Below are 21,804 nucleotides of genomic sequence, written 5' to 3'. Positions count from 1 at the left end.
CTTAAAACATATATAGGTACCTACTTTGACCGTTATTTCCCTGACTAGATAAATTGATAACGTCCTAGTATAGACCTTCAATATTTGGGGAACATAATATCACTATTAATGGGATTGATTACCTACTATACCTAACATACTTAGTCTTTTTCAAGTTCTGTGAAGCTGATTTACCACATCCACATCATGGTGATTAATAATCAAAATGTATTCTAAAATAAATCCCAACTGAAAAGGGCCCATTTTCGATGTTTAATTTCAAAATTGATAAAATATAATATCTCTCTTATTAGGTCTCTTCCCACCTCAAAGTGCCTCTCGGTCCTCTAAATGACATTATGGAAAAACTCGGCAAAGTTCGAAGAACAAACAGTGGATAATTATAGTGCAATTTATTCACAGCGGAAATATATTTATGAAAATGACCAGCATATGTGTTATTAATTTTAAATTGTATAACAATTAATTAAACGCCACGTAGAAATAGTTTGACAGCCATAGAAAAGTAGTTTAAAATATAAACCTCGAGCATACCCTTGCAAAACGGAATGTAGTCACGCTCATGATAAATTAAACAATCAAGACAGATTACAAGACGCCGACCACTTACAAAGAAAATATTTTCTTAAAGTTAAATCATCGCTAAACAGAGAAAGCAGATAAGCACTGGGAGCCGACACATGCAACATTTCTTAGCTGATAACCGGCGCCCGCTCTGGCAGAGTGGCGTTGACCTTGAGATATGCTAGATTAACAGTAACCTATACTTTTCTGTATATTTATTGGAATAAATTAAGATAGCTGTACAATACATAGTATATATGAAACTCGTTTATTATCTGTAATTAGTTTCTTATTATAAGTAGTAGATAAAAAAATCGACTGCGTTAAATGTGTGTATGTTGTGTGTTTTCCAATACACAACATTATTTTACCATTCTTAAATTATTAGACTTTTTATAATAAACATTCTATATTAAACGTTATGGTCCTTACAAAATAATCTTTTACAGTCAAAGGATATTCCGAGTCAATATAACCACATGACCACAAGCTTCGAGATATTATACTAAGTTCTTGGCTTTCCTCCATCTTCGAGGAAATACTTAAGGAAGCACAATAATATCATTTATTAAATATATTAAATTGTTTACGTCCTGTTCAAAAGACCATAAAACATTGGTGTGGCATTTTGAAATTAAGTAATGAACACAACAAATAAAGCGATTATCTTCTAATTACTTATCAATGTACATATATAATGCGCAACGTGAATATTAATGGCGTTTGAATTAATCAGAGCACGTGGAGGTTCCTCATCACCATTGAGACCTGATTTGTTTGACAATCAAAGAAATACAAGTCGTGATCATAATTTCCACAACATACCTACCTACCGTGGAAAAGTTTCTTCTTATTATCATTATTTATTATTATTTACGCGAGCAAGTGTAATTTATGTATGTAACGTAACTGGACGACTTTATGAGCTATTACGCACTGTCGACTTGTCGCCGGCGACTCGGTCACCTCGGCGACCAAAACATAGGCAACTAGGCAGGAGACCAAGCCGAGCGACAGTATTCCAAGTACATTCGTATATATACGTCCGGTCGTTACGACAGTTGCTCGCAGTGTGAATGCTTCCATTTGAAGCCGTGCTCCTATTGGTCGCCAGCGACCGGCAGTCGCTTGTGTGTCGCCACGACGCGGCGAGTCGCCCAGTCGCTTGGGCGACCGACGACCAAGTGCGTAGACATCTATTTAAACTGTAGAAACTCACAGTCGCCAGCGACCGAGTCGCCGGCGACAAGTCGACAGTGCGTAATAGCTCTATAAGTTTTATTAATGCAAATGTTAATATATCAGCTTAAAATAATAAGAAAGGCCGGAAGTTTGTCAAATAATAATGTGTCAGGCGACAAGCTCTTAACGACGCGACCGGACTACAAATTACCTAACCTTGCTCATGACATTGTTTATTTAATTGCAAGTTAAACGAGCATTAAACTTATAATATGAAGTTATAATTATAGCAATGATGAATTTATAAGACCTTCTTCAAGGGAACAGGACATCTTCCGACACAACGCAGATTATGTTAATAAGCAAATGATTCACGGAGCCTCCTTAGTTCTATCTAAAGTCAAACGGCCACGGAAATGGCTGGCATTACAACAAAACTACCTATTAATTATAAGGTTAATATTTATATAGAAATAAGTTCTTTGTCCGCCGTTATCGCTCTAGAAAAACAATGTTTGCAATTTGCAGATAAAAAAGGTTAAAGTTAACCAGAGTACCCGGCAACCGTCGCCTTTTAATATTATGTTTAATGTATAAAACATTATTAAACAATGACGAGGAAAATAATAATTAGCAAGAGGAAGACTCCACCGCTTCCCGAGACGAGACCCGACATCCAATGCCACACAGCAGTCGACTGAATATAAAATTAGGATAATCAATGAAAGGAAAATCAATCACCTACTTATTTATTAGCTATAGCACTGAAAATGTATATTCAAGTTGGTCACCTACTATTGTGCATTATAATACCTCATTCGTAAATATTTTATTTATAAAACATGATTTTGATCATTATAAGAACAGCATAAGTGACTTTTAAATAATATGAGTTATATAACAAAGTTATTACGAGACATCTATGGTAACTTAATGGATGACTTGTATCACACATCATTAGGTATGTAAATTATAAGTTACTGCAGTTTATATTTGTACTAAGTTCTTAAAGATTCATTTCGTACCTATTGTTACCGGCAAAATTTCGCGTTTTTGAGTTTTATTTAACAAAAGTACTTACCTAATTCTAGTTTATGCAAAATGATTACTTGTGATAAAAAATATATACCCAAGTTACAATGCGTTAAGTTTTTACGTTAAATAAGCACGGACGAGTGAACGTGACCTTCGACAAGTTTAAAAATCTCCGAGACAAGCTTTTCCTAAGCCAATCTGCATGCACGGACACAATTCCGTTTGTGACAATTTTATTACTCTTAAATAAAACACAAATTTTCACTTTATTCGTCATTTTCAAGTACATGCTTTAGGTATCGTAAACTGTACCGGGAATTGTAATAATACATTTTATATAAATATGTTATTGCAAATAACCATTTAATTAAAATAGATTTTCTTAGAAAAAACAATATTATACATAAATATTGGTCTCTTAGGTACGTAGATATATTTTACAAAAACATTCTTTTATCACCTTCAGTTCCATAAAGTGTAACAAATACAAAGCATTGGCCCACCGCGCCGCTCGAATTCGCATTATTTTATTGCCCTGCATTTTGGGACAATTAGTGCGTTTTGGTATGATTATTTTTGTAACTATAGCTTACGCTCTTCCGAAAACTATATCCTTAAAATCCTATCTCTTAACTCTTCCTTTCTTGGCGAATCCTTTAAGGTCTCTGCAGTTAGGCTATGGAATTCACTTCCTGTCCCTATTCGCTTAGCTCCTTCTCTATCTTCCTTTAAATTTCTTCTGTACAAACATTACCTGTCCACATCGTATACTAACTACTAACTGACGTGAGACTGATCTTAAATTAAATTATCATGATTCATGTCCACTTTTTATTTTTCATGTAGGTATCCTTTATTAGTTTAGATTATGGGTTGGGTGTTAAATACCACCTCACGTTTTTGACGATACTAATTATCTAGGAGTGTCCGGGGGACCTTCATTGGAACACCTCCAAGTGAGTTTTGCTCCGAAAACGCGTCTTAATATTTTTATAAAAAATTTAAAGTTTTGTGTAATGTATTAAAATTTGTAAACAATCCGCCATTTTCTACTTTTCTATTGGTTATAAGTGATGTGACGTTCACTTAAAAAAATCGTGTTTTTAATTTATCGATTGTTAATAATCGTTTTATTTATTTATCGATTATTTCCTCATTTTTGAAATTTAAAGTTATAGAATAATCAACATTGAAATTAACCTAATTTCGTGTTGATAGATTATAGGGTTCCGAAATTTTTTGAAATGATCGATACCTACTCGTCTGTATTTTCTAATTAGTACTTGTATTTCATTGTTTGCAACTTTCTATATTATTTAATTTTTACTAGAATAAAGTGTTTACTTTAATATACAAAAAGTACCCAAAACCGAATCAGAGCACCCCACTATCCACGTGGTCTTGTCTGTCTTACCCCTAGAGTGTATATAAATAATCGGAGGCGCGGAGGAAGAGCAGCCCCCACCCGCTGTAACAAAGCACAGGCATTATGAAAGCTGTAGCGGCTGAGGCTGGTCGCCGAAGGCGACCAAAAAGCCGAGGTTGCGGAGGCTTGAATAAAATGCCTGTGCTTTGGTACGCAAGGGTGGAGGGGCTGCATTTCCCGTAGCGCCGGAGCTGTCCACAAAAACAAATATTATTTAGATTGGTTAGGTTAGAGTTAGTATATGAATATTTGGTCGCCGAAGGCGACCAGGACGCCGAGAAGCCGAGGCTTGAATAAACAATTACTATTTAGATCGGAGCTGTCTACAAAAACAAATATTATTTAGATTGGTTAGGTTAGAGTTAGTATATGAATATTTGGTCGCCGAAGGCGACCAGGACGCCGAGAAGCCGAGGCTTGAATAAACAATTACTATTTAGATCGGAGCTGTCCACAAAAACAAATATTATTTAGATTGGTTAGGTTAGAGTTAGTATATGAATATTTGGTCGCCGAAGGCGACCAGGACGCCGAGAAGCCGAGGCTTGAATAAACAATTACTATTTAGATCGGAGCTGTCCACAAAAACAAATATTATTTAGATTGGTTAGGTTAGAGTTAGTATATGAATATTTGGTCGCCGAAGGCGACCAGGACGCCGAGAAGCCGAGGCTTGAATAAACAATTACTATTTAGATCGGAGCTGTCCACAAAAACAAATATTATTTAGATTGGTTAGGTTAGAGTTAGTATATGAATATTTAGTCGCCGAAGGCGACCAGGACGCCGAGAGGCCGAGGCTTGAATAAACAATTACTATTTAGATCGGAGCTGTCCACAAAAACAAATATTATTTAGATTGGTTAGGTTAGAGTTAGTATATGAATATTTGGTCGCCGAATTTTCAATTATTTTTAATATTAAAATCGAATACAAAAATCGATTTTCACTTTAAAAAAAATCGATTATTTTTCACATCCCTATTAATTTTATAAACTTAATCGGCCATTTTGAATGTGGTTTATGCTAGACTAGCGGTAATTAGTTTTACAGTGCAAAGTTTACTTTATAAATCCGTTTCTTTTTTATTTTCACGTGAAAGTGCGTTATTTTATTTGCATTTTTTGAAACTTGGCTTTACATACATAATCAACACTGATTTCTCGCGATCATTTTCAGATTTATAGTGATGGCGTCTACAAGTTTTACTCGTGAAAATGATTTTGAGGACGATGGGTCCGTTGTGAATCGTGACTTGAATAGTGAGGAAGTGATCACATTTTCCGGAGCAAAACTCACTTGGAGGTGTTCCAATGAAGGTCCTCCGAGACTCCTAAATAATTAGTATCGTCAAAAAAGTGCGATGGTATTCAAAACTGTTACCCAATTTTATTAAAATATACAATCGATGCTGTAATCTGTACGCATGAATGTTTAGATGTTTCGAGTCAAGACACCAGAGTTGGAGCCAAAAATAAAAATAGATCGCCACGTTACACCGGCTTTCACTGACACGCTGTGTTTAACCTAAACTCCTGCGCTTCGCAATAGTAGTGTATTGTGTGTGTGCTAGTTCTCTTTAAACAATGGCTGATGTGGTCGGGTTTTTTAAGCATTTTCATGATCACGTCAACAGTTCTTTAGATGATGTGACGAGAAAAAATTTTGCTAATTTAGAAACAAATTCAAAACGTATAGCATATTTAAGTGGTTTACCTCTAATGAAATCCTACGACCTCACACCGGAAGTAGAAAAATGTAAAAGTGGGGGTGAGTTTCCTGTCAATAAGCGTCTGGAGAAAGCACGCCTTTTCAAGGATGAGGGAAATAGGGAAGTGCAAAGAGGTGACTGGGTGAAGGCCATGCAACTATACAGTTTGAGTATGATCCATATGCCAAAGAAAGAAAGTGAGTTTTGATTATTATGTACATGAGTTATGAAGAAAATTAAATATATATGAAATTAAAATATGTAGTATATGAAAATTGTAAACGTGTCAATTAAAATAAAATTCTTGACTCGTTTTAACTTTCAAACTTATTGCGTATTGAACGTATGCTTTCAAACCATTCTTGTTACCAATTTTTTCAGCCGAAGAACTAGCCATTGTACTGGCAAACCGCTCCGCTGCGCTCAATCACTTGGAGCAATATGAGGAATGTTTGGCAGACATCAGGCGCTGTCTCGCTTTGGGATATCCTCGCCACTTGCGTTACAAGGTTTATGAGAGGAGAGCCAGATGTCTTCTGGCACTTAAGAGGAATCAAGATGCTGTGAAAGCTTTCCAGTGTGTTTTAATTTTAAGCCTTTCTCTCTGATTATTTTCTTTTCGTCACCGTTTCACCGCCGTGTGATATAATATAATGACCTCATTTAGCTAGACTAGATATTCATAACAAGTCGACATGAGTTAATTATTAATATCGTCATATCTATAAAATGTATTTTTAGGGATACTATCTCATCTCTTGACGAAGCAAAAAACCTGAACCAAGAAAAGAGGCAAAAATTACGAACGGATGCAAAATTAATGTTAGAGGTTCTTAACAAAGGTCTCGTCCTCGCTGGAAATCCAAAAGATCCCAAACCCATAAATAAAATTGTGCCTAAGCCGAAACTGCCTGGAAAACATAATGTGAACTATCCCGCTGCATCTGAAGCCATTCAAATAGACCATGATGAAACAAAAGGAAGATATGCGACAGCCTCGAGGGATATTCAAGTTGGAGAAACGCTGCTCATTGAGAAGCCACACAGCGGTGTTTTGTTAGCAGAATACGCTGCAACGCACTGTCAAAACTGTTTTGCTAAGTTGGTACCTACAATATATTCTTATATGTGAAAGTATAATACTTATTGGATTAACTTAGGCTTTCATTTGATAAATAATTAAATGTCAAATATTTTTATCATTGCAGATGCCCAATACCTCTCGGCTGTCCGACATGCCCGAACGTAGTATTCTGTAGCGACCAATGCCAAGAAGTGGCGCTGACATCGTACCATGCTTACGAGTGCCCTATCCTGCCCTTAATATGGAAGTCGGGTTGCTCTATCACCTGCCACATAGCTTTGCGAATGATTACTCAGAACTCTAAACAGCACTTCAAAGAACTAACCAAAGATTTGGATAAAAAACACACTGGTCCATATAAAACAAACGATTATAGAAGTATCTATAACTTAGTATCACATGAAGGTAAAAGAACTAAGCAGGACTTGCTGCATAGGAGTCATATGGCAGTATTTCTGGTAAAGCTCCTTGAACTAAGCGGTTATTTCGATACCAAACCTAGGGAAACACTTATAGACATAGACGAAATAAAAACAATGGGGGTTGCTGAAAGATATCGCGACGACGTAGAACTGTTTGGAGGTCTTATTCTAAAGAATATCCAAGTGCTTCAGTTTAACGCTCATGAAGTATTTGAGTTGCAGTGTTCTAAGGCCCGCCTGGAACAAAATGTAATCAAACATAATGGGGATTCAGTTTTCGTGGCCGGCGCTGTGTTTCCCACTCTCGCGTTATTTAACCATTCGTGTGATCCAAGTGTTGTCAGGTAATAAGAACTAACATTCATATTTTTTATATCTTTCTTTTTACAAAGCAATGTTTTTACATCCCAAAGCTCACACCAATATCAATTACTACTTTTGAAATATAGTTTCCTTTCCAGGTACTTTTCAGGACCCTACATAATCGTCCGCTCTGTAAAAAATATAAAGAAGGGAGAAGAAGTAGCAGAGAACTATGGACCGATATTCACCATGACATCCAAAGAGGAGAGGCAGGCTACTCTAAAAGACCAGTATTGGTTTGATTGTACCTGCGAGCCTTGTCAGCAAAATTGGCCTCGTTACGACCAAATGAATGAAACTTATATGAGATTTAGGTAAGTGTGTAATGTGTAAATGTGATGGCGGAGTCTAAGAGTAAAAAAACGAATATTACATCATTCTTTTGTGCAGATGCGATTCAGGTCAACCCTGTCCCAATGTTTTGCCAGTGGCCCATGATTGCACAGAGTTCATGGTAAAATGTGGACTTTGTCAACAATTCACTAACATCTTGAAGGGATTGAAGGCACTGCAGGTAATTCATTAATCTTTTATTTTTGTATTTTAAGTCGAAAAATTGCACTTGAAAGTGCGTATAGGTACCTATTAAGAAATTATTATATTTAGAAAATCAACATTTCCACTTATTGTTGCTTTTTACTCTACAACGAATATCGATTTCCTAGCAACAGAAGACGATAATATAGCTACCTATATACAAATTAGTCGCTAATTTGTGAGTGATCCAATGTCCGCATTACAACAAATTACGATGTATTTGATAATATAACGCAAACATCTGTTTTAGCTCGTGGCTTTTAGCAATTTCTAAAATATATTATGTATATGATAATTATTCATTTCAATAATAGCGTATTACATACAATTTCCGCGATATACATTACGAACGACACAATACCCATCAGTTTTTGCTATATCGATATTTCACATTACACTTTAAGTTTAAATTATTAGACTATTAAGTAATCTCTTAAAAGATTAGGGAATTTATTCACTCATCCTGGACTTCCACCTTCGATTCGCCCTGTTCCCTCGCCTCATACTCGGCATCACAACGGGCAATCGACAAAGAACGCCGTCGGTTAAGATATTGCAGCTCTCCAGAATCATTAATAATGATCGGCCATTTTATATCATTTATGCATATTGCATATCAACTCAATTTTACTCGTGGTGACAAAATTATAAAGGGCTAATGTTGTTATTCTAATCATTTGTATTAATAAGAAACAAACGACCATCAATACTATAATTATTTAATGAAAGACAAGTTTCTACAAAGTATCGACCGTCGTGTAAACATGAATTAAAATAAACAATAACACAATCGAACTATTCTTGTTAAATGTTATGTTTCTTTACGTATTTCAAAAATAGGAAAGATAGAACTTAAAGGTTTGCTAGGTGCAAAGAAGTCTAAAACTTATTTAATACTTAGTCTGCGATCTGGGTACAGATGAATTGTTCATTTTCTCCTGAAATCTTCGAGATTTGTTTCAATTCAACGTTCCAATCGAAGGCATCAGTGGTGATCATCGACACGACACGAGCGGCGACGGGGTTCATAGAGAGCGAAATCCGCAAATCCTTAATATAAATATATCCCGTACACAATAGTGTAGCAGAATATTGTATCATTCTTATACAAATCATCTGCATAGTCGTCGGTCTCCGGATCCCATATACACCGCTGTCCACACTTTACTCCGGCCCCTTTTAGTTCCAGTATCGTTGTTTGCACTATTACTTTGTACCTATAAATATATAATACTTATTTGGTCCCGGGAGAACAAAGTCTTTGACAGGAATTGAACTCGGCTCGGCTAAAAAATTTTTATATAAAGTGATATTGAAAGTTGGGTTCTCGTGCAGAATGCAGGCTTTGCTGCAAAATATTGATTTTCATGTGATGATTTAAGAAAGGCGTTCAATTATTTAGGCCAAAGGTTTGATTACCGTTTCATGTCTAGCTCTTGAACTCGTTGCCGAACAGCGTTAGCGATAACTTTAGCCCATCGCGGCGCCTGGTCAGAGCGGTATTGTCGCCCAGTCAGCTGCTCTTGCATCGTGGACACAATAATATCCCGCACATTTTGGGCCTGAAATCTATAATATACGAGTGATAGTAGATCCTGGATGGAGTCTTTAAGAAATATGCCCCGGATATACCACACTTTTTATACATAATTTATGCAATAAATTTTTACCATGTATTGAATACTGATTGTAACAGTAAACATAAATTTCGACTGATTTTTTTTAGGTAAATATACACAAATACAAAATAAATGTGTATCTTGACTAATCAACTTTTTGTTCAATATTATTTTGAATTATATACCTAAGTAGTAAATAAGGGATATTTAAAGAATTATGTTAAAGACAGATTTGAGAAAATGCACCAGCCCTTTAGTACTGGTAAAGGCTATGCTTACTTTTCTCCAAGACCAGGTCGCACTTCATATTTAGGTGGAGCAAGAGGCTTCTCTGTCTCCACAGGAGTAAGAGGTGTTTCACTTTCTGCTCCTCCTGCCTCTATTACCTCTGCCTCTTCCTCTACTGTAACCAGAAAAATGATTGGTACCTACCATTCATAAATAAATTATCAATACTAAGATTTCAAAAAGCATGACTTGGTTTTAACTTGTCATTTTAGTGTGAGCTATGCATAAAGGTTAAAATAATTTCATCTACATTGTAATGATAATAATAATCATCTGTTTGCTTATTTTCAACTATATATATTCGATTTACCGAGTAGTTATTTATAGTCATATTTTTTACTAACTAACCTTCCTCATCTGCCATCTGAATAAAATATGTCACATATTACACCCTAATATCTGAAAAATACATTTTCTTATATTTTCAGGACACAGAGGTAATGTACAGACTTGGTCGAGCTGCTATGGAAGAAGGAAGATATGGAGAGGCCTTAAAGAAGTTAGTAGAAGTATTAAAGCTCTATGATTCAACCCTTGCGCCACCTTATAAATCTTATTATGATTGTGTACAAGATTTAAGAAGATGCATGCTATCCTTTGGAAACTTCAGCATTGCTTAGATGATGGGTTATTTTATTTAGCTTTATATTCAGTCACATTTTGCACAATTATAATTAAAAATTAAGACAACATATTATAGTTTTGTTTTGACAGATATGAGTATAGTAAGTAATTTGAACTTTGGTTACCTCTAATAAAAAAATAACTTACTTGCAAGAAGTTATTACACTGAATATTTTTTGTTTTATTTATTTCCTCTGATTATCGTCAATTAATATCGAATATAAAATAAGTATAACCTTAAATTATAAATTTATCGCATTGATTATTTAAATAACCTTAATTCAGAAAATAAAAGCGGTTAGTATTCATGAATTTATTCGTTTTTATATTATATTACAATAATTATTATCTATCGATTCAACTACTTATTCAAATCGGACAATTGACAAGCGTCAGTTACTATGGGAACCAATAACGTTCAAAGACTAGTAGTGCACTAGACTCTAGAGTGTACTTCAGTGTACTAGACAACCTACGCGTAGACTTGTGTCCCAGAGCCGCAGTAACTGCCTAACAATTTGCGAATGAGTACACTCATCTATTGTACTAAGGATACTGTTCCTATTGCGTCGCAATCTGTGTAAAAGTGATTCCGTTATTTTCTGACAGTTGGCTTCAGCTGGCAAGTCATCAGTATGAGCCTGGGCAAACATGCCCGAGTCCTAGTGTAAGGCACACTAGGAGGAAAAAGGGTGATTTTTACAAGAATACTACAACGAGCAAACATATTACTCCTTTTGTTTTTATATAAGTAAAGAGTCGTTAATATGACTAATTACGACAGATAATTGGTGAATATTATGTCAACATCTAGAAGATAAATATTTGAAAATCGATACTACGATAGATGAATAAATGGACAAGTTCACACAATAAGAGACAACGAAACTGAGTCAGATCACGATAGTGACTTGCATTATTAATATAGTGATTGCAGTATCTCTGGAAAAACTTCAATTGATATTTAACTGGAAATATGTCGACGTAGGAAAGCACATTTGCTGTAAGTAGACATATTGCAATTGTTCACCAGAGCCAAAAAACTTTATTAATTTCGGAAAAAAATTAATAGTGTCTGACCTATCCATGATATTGCTACCATTGTTGAAACATATATTTATTTAACTGCCAGTCACCATTTGCAATGTAAACTTTTTATCCAAAGTTACTATAAGTACGTGTTTGGCTAGTTACAGCAAACAGTTTTTTAAATCACAAACCTTTAAAACGCTGTAACTAAGGAAGAAAAATGTACGCGCGGAAATATTATCAATTTACAGGCGGTAAATATGCTGTATGCAGTAAATTTATGTATTTGGGTACTTTCAATTGCAATTCAAGATGTAATATTAGCTGTTTACTGTTTATAATTATGATTAGATCTAGAAATGCAGTGGCTCATTTGGTAATGTAATGTTTGGTTGAAATAAAATGTCGTAAATGGTAAAAAAAAACTAAAACTGTAGGTTGCCTAAACTTGCTTTATGTAAACGAATGTAAAAATCACACGCCGCTGAAATGCTGTAAGTAGCGTTAAGTTTTTAAATGGGAAGAAGTAAGTATTTGTAAAGAAAAAAATGCAGTTTTTCTTTTGCTGTAAGTACAAAAAGTCTAAAATGACTAGATTTTGGTCTACATACAGCATTTAATCTTGCTAAAAAATATATAAGTACGGGCGTTTTCAACGGCGTATGTAATTTTTTTTTCATCGTAGAGACAAAGGACCCGGGTCATTCGATGCGGCTTTTTTTTCTGATTCTAATGGCAGGAAAAAGTCACTTTAGGTATTTTGTCTACTTACAGCAAATATGCTTTCCTACGTCGATGTGTTTTATTTCATCCCATTTATTTATTAAATTCTATGCTTTATATTATAGAATCATTTAATTGTCATTTTAAGTTCGAGATGAATATTTACATATTATGAAGCAGAAGGATTTTAGGGAGTTCAAATTAATAGATGCTGGCAACATTCTGTCGCGCGATCACAGGCCACAGCAATACATTCTGACTTCTAGCGGACTTCTAAGTTCTATATTAAAATTTAAGTATCTGCTGCGATTGCCTAAAGGTCTAGATACCAGGCCATAAACTCCAAAAAAAAAAAAAAAAACATCTGCTGCGATTGACGGCTTAGCGGGCTTTGACATATTGCATTCGGTCGAATCGGTCCTAATAATTTTTGTTTATGCACTTGCACATACCTATAGTCGTATTTTTAATTAGACGAAGCCAACTGACAGTAGCTAATGTCACTTTGTAAAATAATGTTGCCATATTTAAAGTAATAGTGATGCGTTCAGTTCTTGTTCAATCAGATGAATGAACAATGAGTGTGAATAGTCAATCATTTCAAACAATAAAAGAATATTATTTCTATTTCAAAATTGTATAAAAGTGCTCTGATATAAGTTAGGTACTAGTACTATGTAACTACAATCAGGTTTTTGACGTCTTATTACAAAGCGCGGCGCGGCGACTAGTGCCATCACCGATCATTCATTCAGGGGTTTTTACTTTGTCACAACACTATTTTTATTTCATTAAAAACTGACAACACCGTAAACGTCAGTTGATATCGTCTAATTAAAAATTCGACTATAATACCTACCTATAACCTACTACATACAATCTACAAAATAGTTTTAAATAATAGTTGAGTTTTAAAATTTTAAAGCTATGGCTACCTATGATAACAAAGCTTGGCTTCTAAAAAATATTAGAGATGCATTTATTGCAACAGACGATACCGGTTTGTGTGAAATTGTTATGGCTGGTGAAGATTTTTCAAAAATATTCCAAACCAAAGCAATTGAAGAGAAAAAGCGCATGAGAAATAGAGTAATAAATAGGCCGAGCACAAGTAAGGGGAGAGAGAGTTTCGCTGAGGATGATGAGAGGGATATAGCGACACTGTTTGATCCATACCCTGATATGGAAGACAGTGATGAGGATCCCATGTATGGCAGTTGGTTCCGTCATGAAGAGTTTGGAGGACACAGGTTATACTCATAACAGATTCTTATAACGACTCTAAATTCGATTTTATTATTTATCATGGTTTGAAAAAGCTTTATTAAGTAGTGAAATGAAAGCGTTTGGTAACTTTTGAATTATGATAAAATTTTATTACAGACAAAGATCAAACACAGCTCAATGGCTGGACAAAAAAGAATTAGCCTTAAAAAAGGCAGCAAAAATAAAAGTGGTAAAATGGGAAGAATCATACCCTCAATTAACTGAAGACCAAAAAGCTGAAGCATTCAAAAAAGTTGAGGTTAAAAAGCCACAAAAACAGAAGTCTTTACTTACAGAGCAATTAGAGAAGTGTCCTGATTTGCCTCACCGTCAATATCTGGAGTATGCAAAGTTTGATGGCACAGCACAACTTGGGTTACCTACTAAAGTATTTAAAATTTTCATGACAACTGTCCCAGAGAAACATCAAAATTATCCAGTCATTGTTTGTGTTATAGCTAGTGCCAAGATCAAAGATTTGATAGGTTTCACTTGCTACAAGTACAGGTAATTTTTTATTTTATTTAAGTTAAAAATCCCTTTTCTTAATCAGTCATGCAGTTGGAAGCAACTGCAACTCCCTTTGGCCTTTTAAATTAATTAAGGCAAAGAATCCGATTTTAAGGACTAACTACTTATGATTAAGATTTTTTTTAAATTATGGAAGTTATATTTAATACAAAGCAATTTAAAAAAATAGGAACATCGACAACCTCAATCTGTGTAATGGTAAACGAATAGTATGTTTGGCAAGAGAACTTATTTTCATTTTATTGGGTAGTTTGAATCTAATCTAATCTTTGTAAACAATGTTTATTTTTCAGTATAGAACATCCCGATATCGCACTTGGCTCAGTACATGATTATGGACTTTGTATAGCAGAGGACGATGGTGAAGTTGACTGGGCATTCCCCTGCTTAGACAACAATGAACCGTGCTCAAAGTTTGGCTTTACCTGCCTCGGGCTCATAGATACAAAACAAAAGGAGAAAATTATTCAAGTGACTACACCAATTCCAGATATTGATATGGGCCACAGTGTCTTTTGTTTCCCAAAAGCCCCTGATTCAGGACAGAGTAATATAAACTCTACCAAGCAGCACACGGGCGGCAGTGACACATCAGAAATTATGAAAGCCATGCATTCTGTTACTGAAGGTATATTTTGATAAGTGTTTATGGAAAATATACCGTTACAAGTTTTATTGACATAATTTACCATTGTTAACTTAGGTAAGGGGTTAGGCTTCCAGTCGGGCCCACCCTTGACGGATGCCCCGCACGATAAGCTGTACAGGGTTCAGTTATTACACAAAGTGCGGGCTAGCACCCCGGTCCAACTCTGCATTACACTGGATCAGATTGAAGTTGTCCCACTCGTAACACAGAAACATGCTTTTTGGGTGAGTCAAACAAATACTTACATTTAGGGAATGCAATCCCGCGAGATTGAGATTTCTCTGCCACGAGATCTCGTAGGCTTAACGAGAGTAGTATCAGTGGCAGGAGTATCAGAAATGTGAACAAGCGTATCTCTGAGCTTCAAGTAAATGCAACCGGAGCATTGTTATATATGTATTTTAAAGTCCCAGTAATTAAAAACATTACTTGAATGGCGACGAAATTTTCCATTTGTATAGCAAATACATCGCACGGCAAGACGTTAAAATATAATCAAACGCTTATAAAGTCAGATACACGTTTAAACTCTTCCACTGCTGGTAATGAGATTAACACCGCAACAGAAAACTAACATGAATTGCCTCTAAGGCTCTATCAATGATATAATTTACGTGCTGATGCTATAAAAACCAACACGACCGCGACAGTTCAAGAGAAATTGGAAGTGATTCTGAGAGCAGCTAAAAGTCCTTCACGTGTTTCTGCGAAATAAGATAGATTAGAGTCACTCATAAAAAAAGAGATGAATCCATATATGAGAGGGGTAGCTTTTGACACTTCGCTTATCATAACTTACTCACGCTGGTGCCATCCAGTGTTGGCTGCAGATTTCGACTCAAGATTGCATTCCCTACTTACATTATTGCTTCTTTCTATTTACATCGCGTTATATTGGATTTTTTTTTATAGTCAAGGCCAAAATACTTTCTGCACAGCATGAACTCTGTGGCATGGTGTCAAATATTAGAAGCAAAGAGCAATAAGACATCATTCCGGATTGTCTACTCACCTAGTCACGATACTGCCTTCAACGACTCATACACAGCAGGTACATCCATGCTTTCAAATAATCAATTATTGTGAATCAATGTCAATCAAATATTAGGTCCTTACATATGAAATTGGCGTTTTGTATGGGAGGAACAAAAAGTCGAATATTTTTAAATATAATATATTTAATTAATTAAATTAAAGTATGAACCATTGTTTTCTATTCACTTTTGCCATCTCATAGGTAGTTCATTGATCCCTTTGCTAAAAAAACCAGTCGGACGGGAATCAATAAAATCTGTGAAGGCGATTTGGACTGCCCCATCAGAGTTAAATTTTTTCCCTTGCAAGAAGTTGTCCAAATTTCGAAAAAAATGGTAATCTGTTGGAGCAAGGTCCGGGGAGTACGGAGGATGTCTTAGACATTCCAATTGAAGCTCTTCTAATTTGGTAGCCGTCTGTTGTGCAGTGTGTGGTCTAGCGTTGTCGTGAAGTAGCAGTGGCGTGGAGCGATTGACCAGCCTAGGTTGTTTAGCCACTAGCTTTTCCATCATGGTTTGCAATTGCTGACAATTGACATCAGCCGTAATAGTCTGGCCAGATTTGAGAAAACTGCAATGAACAATACCGGCACTAGTCCACCAAACTTACAAGTAATTTTTTTGGGGTTAATTTTCGCTTGGGGCAGGATTTGGCTGGCTGGCCAGGATCCAACCATTGCGCTGAGCGCTTCCGATTATCGTAAAGAATCCATTTTTCATCACAGGTAATGATTCGGTTTAAAATACCTTCATTATTGTGCCGGTTCAGTAATGTAACGCAGCAGTCGACGCGCGTTTGCCGGTTTGCTTCAGTCAATTCGTGAGGTACCCATCTTTCAAGCTTTTTAATCTTCCCAACTTGCTTCAAGTGAATTAAAACAGTTTTATCACTAACACCGCAGCCTGCAGCTAACTCAGAAGTGGTTTGCGATGGATCCGCTTCCTCAATAGCCTTCAATACTTCATTATCAACTTGGGTCTCAGGCCGTCCACGGGGCTTGTTCTGCAGGTCGAAATTTCCAGAACGAAAACGTTGGAACCAAAAACGAACTGTGTTTTCTTTTGCAACATGACCGCCATACACATCATTCACCCTTCGAGTCTTTTCCGCAGCACTAGTGCCACGGCGGAACTCGTACTCGTTTAAATGCGATACTTTAAGTTTTCCATTTTGTAAAATGAGTGACGCAAACAGAAAAAAACAAATGAATGACGGTCATCGAAGCACAAATACATGAGTAAATAGCTGTACAAATTTTAATTTGGAATTCTTAACCAAAGAGGAGATATTTGAGGTCAAAGTGGCCAAAACGTAAAACGCCAATTTCATATGTAAGGACCTAATATTTAAAAAAAATGTTCACTACCTTGTGTAAAAATAACAATAATGGTTTTAAACCTGAGTATTGGTAATTTTTCTTAACGGGCAAGGGCAACCCTTCCACTGAAATATCTTTAGTTTTTTCCCTGATTGATTTACCCTGAAAAACACGAGGCACACTATACCGAGTTTATATTCATATTTTAAAGCTTTTTTATTTATTTATTATTATAGGTAACTCCGGTGCATTCCAGGCCACAGCAATTTATAAGAAACACGATTTTGAGTGCGATCACGACACAGCACGAAGAATCGTCGATAAAGTAAACACCATATTAGATCTCAGAAATAGTCCGTGTCGACGAGAATATAAAAACACCAAAGAGAAGAAACTTCACACAAGAAGAAGTTTCCACACGAAACAATTAAAAAGTTGAGTACTATATTCTGCCTATTTGAGAGTTCCTTTATACAGGTGTTGACTGAATTTATTATTAGGTATATTAATATGATGGGCGAAGGCTTCTTTAATAAGAGTTTTGGAATATAAACGAAAAAGTCGAAATAGACCCAAAAATTACTGATGGAAATGTATGTAATAGCTAAATATTCATCTTTTCAACTATTCTATACAACTCTTTAAATAATTTTAGTTTTTTCTGATAGGAATTATTTCCTATAGACAATCTTGTACTGAAGTCTCTATAAGTATGCCTATTGTTAGATTGGTTTGGTGTAACAATCGCTCTACCGCTATTGCTAGCAGTTGTGGTTGAATAAATTACATATATATATTATAAATATGTTGCAGAAGTGTAATTGTTCTAAGGGCAACCTTAACTTTCAAACTCATTTTCCTATCAATAAAAGCAAGGAAGTACCTAGTCTTATTCTTTGCAGTTTTTTACTTTTGTTTGACTTGCAAACCTAACATTATGTAACTAGTTATAAGGGTAACCAAATTCTCTTTGTTTATCATTTTATATAAACACTAGTGTTAGGGTTGGTAACAATAACCGAGTTTACAGTTTTGTTCATATTTTATGCAAGAGCTATATTAAAAATTAAATAATACATTTAAAATTTTAATATTAAAAGTTCAATTAACTCCAATACTAATGTTTTGCGAAATCATTGATTATTTTTATTAAACAAGGAAAATATATCTGTTACATGATTTACCAAGAGTATTTAAGATAAATAGTAGTAGGTATAAGTATTTATGAATTCCATTCTTGTTTTAAAATGGGGTTTCAGGGTTTAAGATTACAGAATTTGTCCTTAAACATACTGCCACATAGAAATTGTACTGCCATAATTTGTATTTTGTGTGTTGTGAATGTGTGTCCATTGAATGATGATTGTTTCCATACTAATGTAAATAAAAACCACTTAATATGGTAGTTGAAATTTGTTTACGGCTAAATGCCTTAAAGAGATAATTTAATTTTTTCAATTATGTGAATATACAAAAATCACATTTTTGAATGGAAAATTACATTTTGAATTTGTATATTTCTGAGCATTAAAAATGAAAAATTTGTTTTATTTCCACTGGCTAAACTAAATTCCAGTGTGAACACATTGAGTAAATCTCCAATTACCAAGATCGGCACTAGTGTATTTATATTAAGAATAAAACATTTTGAGATCTTATTGAAGTACATAACTATAATTAATAAAGTTCTTAAATAATTAAGTTTTCACTTAAAATTCAATTTTGGGCAAAAATATCCAGGCAAATTAAGTTTAATTATAAAATGCATGTATGTAACCTCATTAAAATCACCACTCATATTGATAATAATAATAAAGTTTGATAAAATGGAATGTTCTAAATATATTTTAAAAATGTACAACAATGGCTGTTTTTAATTAGCAATATATGCACATGTTATAATGTCAAAATTCCATCCTAACAGTAAAGTTTCTAAATAAGTGGTTATTATAGGATTTTACACATTTTACCAACATCTATAAAAACAATTATATTTTTTTAGAGGAGGTAATGATGTAGAGGATAAGACGTAATAATGTAGAAACACAAAAGATGTCCATGGCTTCAAAATGGCACGTTACATAATTTGTTATTTGAAAAATAAAGTAATGCAACGTGTACAGCTTGCCAGCCAGTGGACTGAAATTTGTGGTAAAATTTCTATATATTAAATCTCTGGAGTATCTGTATACTATATGTAGTGTATTTATGAGCAAGCTGCACTAGATAACTAAATATATGAGAGGGTGAGAAGTAAGAATCTAACAACCCTACAGACACTCAAAAAAATAAATAGTGAATAATATATATTATAATAATATAAAAATAAGTATGGGATGTCTGTACCAAGAGACCTAAGGTAACAGTCAGAGCCCTATAGGTAGGATCAAAGGTTTAAGGTGTTGGGATTATCTCAAAGCAATTGGGCAGGATCACCATGATAGTTAAGGCCTGAAGTAGTCTGCCACTTTGAGAGGAAGCGAGGAATGAATGAGACAGATCATATTCAAATCTGATTTATTGTTATAAAATAACAAATATTATTCGTACATACATCATATTTTACTTGTGAGCTATGAGTGAATAGGCCATCTTCAGCTGATAAAATGTAGAACTACTATGTGAGCCATGTCAGAAGTTGGTCAATTTCCAAATTAAATCTGAACACAATGATAATTTAAAATTAAAAAAAAACTCTATTCCTGAGAGAATTATGATTGGTTTAATTTTCCACAAAATCCATAGTACTGTTTTCAAATATATAATCATGAATTTTATCTATTTTAGATTCAATATTTGTAAGAATTGCATTTTCTAGTTCAGTTGCTTTTCGATAAAATGCTTGAGCAACTTTTACAGATTTGTGCAGACCCTGCTGCCTTTCAACAAGCTGTGATAAATTAATTTTTCTGTTCAGAAATTCAATATCTTCTGCATTAAGAACTGAATAAGTTTGGCTTTCCAAGGAATTAGGTCTTTTCTGAGCAATCTTGCATTGTCTGGAAACAAATATTGTAAGCATTAAATATTATAGATAACCTTTTTAGTTTTAGTTTATATCATTCTTAGTAACCAATGTCTTCTGAACCTATTGCAAGATATGAATTATTAATAAATCATACTTAATACTGAAAGGTTATAAAACTGTTGCTCAAATCAAACAAAAATTTCAATGCATAATTTAAATTGATCTTCATATTAGAGCTATTAGGAAAAACTGGTTGTTTTCAAACTTACAAGCGAAGTTCTTGGTAAACATCACGTCTTCTTATTAATTCTTCTTTCCACAATGACTTTTCATGTAATAAAGCATTATAATACCTTAAACAAAATATTTCTTGGATATACACATTACAAATATTTTAGTGTCTCTTAAATATTTCTCAATCTTAATTATTCAAACTTGATTAATAACTCCTAGAACAAAAAATTTAGTTCCTACATATGGAGAACAACAACACACCAAAATAATAAAAGTATAATGCTATATAGAGTTGGTTGATAATGTTTAAAAATTAGTAAAGTAGGTGATCAGATGTCAGAAGGAACATCAAGGCAAAAATTAACCATTACACTAATGTAGACAATTTTTTATATTTTTATGAAACATACTTTGTGACAGCTTCATTATGTGCTTTCCTCTCATCTTCAGTGGTGCTATCCAGTATATTCCCTGTATGAAGTGCGGGCGCTAGAAAGCGATTTATTAATTTAAAATAAAAATTATAGGATAGAGAATTATTGTCAAATACACTATTATCGTATTATATTCATTTCACTATACAATAAACTTTATAAATGGTTTAATATACCTAGAGATTCGCGTCTAACAAAAAACGTAGATCTACGACGACGCGGTGGGGACACAGGTAACTGTATATCACTTTCTTCTAAACAATTTTCCATTCTTGATAATAACTAGTATAACTACGTATTGAAATTGAATTGTATATAAATTCAAAAGCAATACTACCTTTCAAATTTCAAAGACCTGTGTTAATTTGTAATAAAAACTCTAATTCTATTTTTAAATTTTCAAATCGCAACTGAAAGTCATAATTTTTTTTTTTAGCCCATGGCGCAGGCTATAGTCTTTCGACCATACCGCCTCTGAAAGTCATAAATAAGTATATGGACATAGACAATTTATAATTCTACATATGACAGAGTGACTTTCAAGTTGTCAATTACTGTCAACCTACACACACAAACTGGGATTGATGATTCCATGGAGGGCTACCGCGATGTACATAAGTTAAGAAAACTGCATAATGGAGGAGAAAACTGCCAAACTTTGCCACTAGTAGCGCTGGTATCGCTTGACCCATAACAAATGCAAACATACGTCATATCCCCTACTTTATTATTATAACACAAGATAACATTTATTTTCTCCAA

General features: G+C 34.4%; 3 protein-coding genes and 2 long non-coding RNA genes across 5 annotated transcripts; 3 read left to right on the top strand and 2 right to left on the bottom strand.

Moving 5' to 3' along the window:
* The first annotated feature begins 5,083 nt into the window (after nucleotides 1-5,083).
* LOC125063323 lies at nucleotides 5,084-5,591 on the top strand. Its single transcript, XR_007119496.1, has 2 exons — nucleotides 5,084-5,308; nucleotides 5,387-5,591. It is a non-coding gene; the product is annotated as an uncharacterized LOC125063323 (long non-coding RNA).
* Nucleotides 5,592-5,687: 96 nt separating this feature from the next.
* Nucleotides 5,688-11,025, top strand: LOC125063298 (SET and MYND domain-containing protein 4-like). Its single transcript, XM_047669696.1, has 7 exons — nucleotides 5,688-6,115; nucleotides 6,300-6,495; nucleotides 6,660-7,019; nucleotides 7,127-7,768; nucleotides 7,886-8,101; nucleotides 8,178-8,301; nucleotides 10,660-11,025. Exons 1-7 carry the CDS (start codon nucleotides 5,794-5,796, stop codon nucleotides 10,849-10,851), a joined length of 2,052 nt encoding a protein of 683 aa, XP_047525652.1. The 5' UTR covers nucleotides 5,688-5,793; the 3' UTR covers nucleotides 10,852-11,025.
* Nucleotides 9,877-11,115, bottom strand: LOC125063326. Its single transcript, XR_007119499.1, has 3 exons — nucleotides 11,003-11,115; nucleotides 10,223-10,346; nucleotides 9,877-9,893 (listed from the first exon to the last, which is right to left on the bottom strand). It is a non-coding gene; the product is annotated as an uncharacterized LOC125063326 (long non-coding RNA).
* Nucleotides 11,116-12,961: 1,846 nt separating this feature from the next.
* LOC125063299 (stress-activated map kinase-interacting protein 1) lies at nucleotides 12,962-18,315 on the top strand. The gene is made up of 7 exons (XM_047669697.1): nucleotides 12,962-13,061; nucleotides 13,458-13,857; nucleotides 13,991-14,380; nucleotides 14,698-15,032; nucleotides 15,108-15,277; nucleotides 15,966-16,104; nucleotides 17,643-18,315. Exons 2-7 carry the CDS (start codon nucleotides 13,535-13,537, stop codon nucleotides 17,843-17,845), a joined length of 1,560 nt encoding a protein of 519 aa, XP_047525653.1. The 5' UTR covers nucleotides 12,962-13,061; nucleotides 13,458-13,534; the 3' UTR covers nucleotides 17,846-18,315.
* A 1,591-nt stretch (nucleotides 18,316-19,906) lies between these two features.
* On the bottom strand, nucleotides 19,907-21,490 carry LOC125063320. Its single transcript, XM_047669726.1, has 4 exons — nucleotides 21,219-21,490; nucleotides 21,019-21,097; nucleotides 20,644-20,727; nucleotides 19,907-20,405 (listed from the first exon to the last, which is right to left on the bottom strand). The coding sequence occupies exons 1-4, from the start codon at nucleotides 21,310-21,312 to the stop codon at nucleotides 20,129-20,131; spliced, it is 534 nt and encodes a 177-aa protein (XP_047525682.1). The 5' UTR covers nucleotides 21,313-21,490; the 3' UTR covers nucleotides 19,907-20,128.
* Nucleotides 21,491-21,804: the final 314 nt, after the last annotated feature.

The sequence above is a fragment of the Pieris napi genome, chromosome 3, assembly GCF_905475465.1.
Source record: "Pieris napi chromosome 3, ilPieNapi1.2, whole genome shotgun sequence".
NCBI classification, from domain to species: domain Eukaryota; kingdom Metazoa; phylum Arthropoda; class Insecta; order Lepidoptera; family Pieridae; genus Pieris; species Pieris napi.
The sequence above is the reverse complement of the archived record's forward strand: the minus strand, read 5'-3'. Positions and strand labels throughout refer to the sequence as shown.

What these genes read in the sequence shown, in the direction of transcription:
- LOC125063298 (XM_047669696.1), top strand. Translation starts at nt 5,794, where the DNA reads ATGGCTGATGTGGTCGGGTTTTTTAAGCATTTTCATGATCACGTCAAC. An exon ending in TGTGATCCAAGTGTTGTCAG is followed by an intron (nt 7,769 to 7,885) that starts GTAATAAGAACT and finishes TTTCCTTTCCAG; the next exon opens with GTACTTTTCAGGACCCTACA. An exon ending in GAAACTTATATGAGATTTAG is followed by an intron (nt 8,102 to 8,177) that starts GTAAGTGTGTAA and finishes TCTTTTGTGCAG; the next exon opens with ATGCGATTCAGGTCAACCCT.
- LOC125063299 (XM_047669697.1), top strand. Translation starts at nt 13,535, where the DNA reads ATGGCTACCTATGATAACAAAGCTTGGCTTCTAAAAAATATTAGAGAT. An exon ending in GAAGAGTTTGGAGGACACAG is followed by an intron (nt 13,858 to 13,990) that starts GTTATACTCATA and finishes ATTTTATTACAG; the next exon opens with ACAAAGATCAAACACAGCTC. An exon ending in CAACGACTCATACACAGCAG is followed by an intron (nt 16,105 to 17,642) that starts GTACATCCATGC and finishes TTATTATTATAG; the next exon opens with GTAACTCCGGTGCATTCCAG.
- LOC125063320 (XM_047669726.1), bottom strand. Translation starts at nt 21,312, where the DNA reads ATGGAAAATTGTTTAGAAGAAAGTGATATACAGTTACCTGTGTCCCCA. An exon ending in TGTTAGACGCGAATCTCTAG is followed by an intron (nt 21,098 to 21,218) that starts GTATATTAAACC and finishes ATCGCTTTCTAG; the next exon opens with CGCCCGCACTTCATACAGGG. An exon ending in GTTTACCAAGAACTTCGCTT is followed by an intron (nt 20,406 to 20,643) that starts GTAAGTTTGAAA and finishes ATTTGTTTCCAG; the next exon opens with ACAATGCAAGATTGCTCAGA.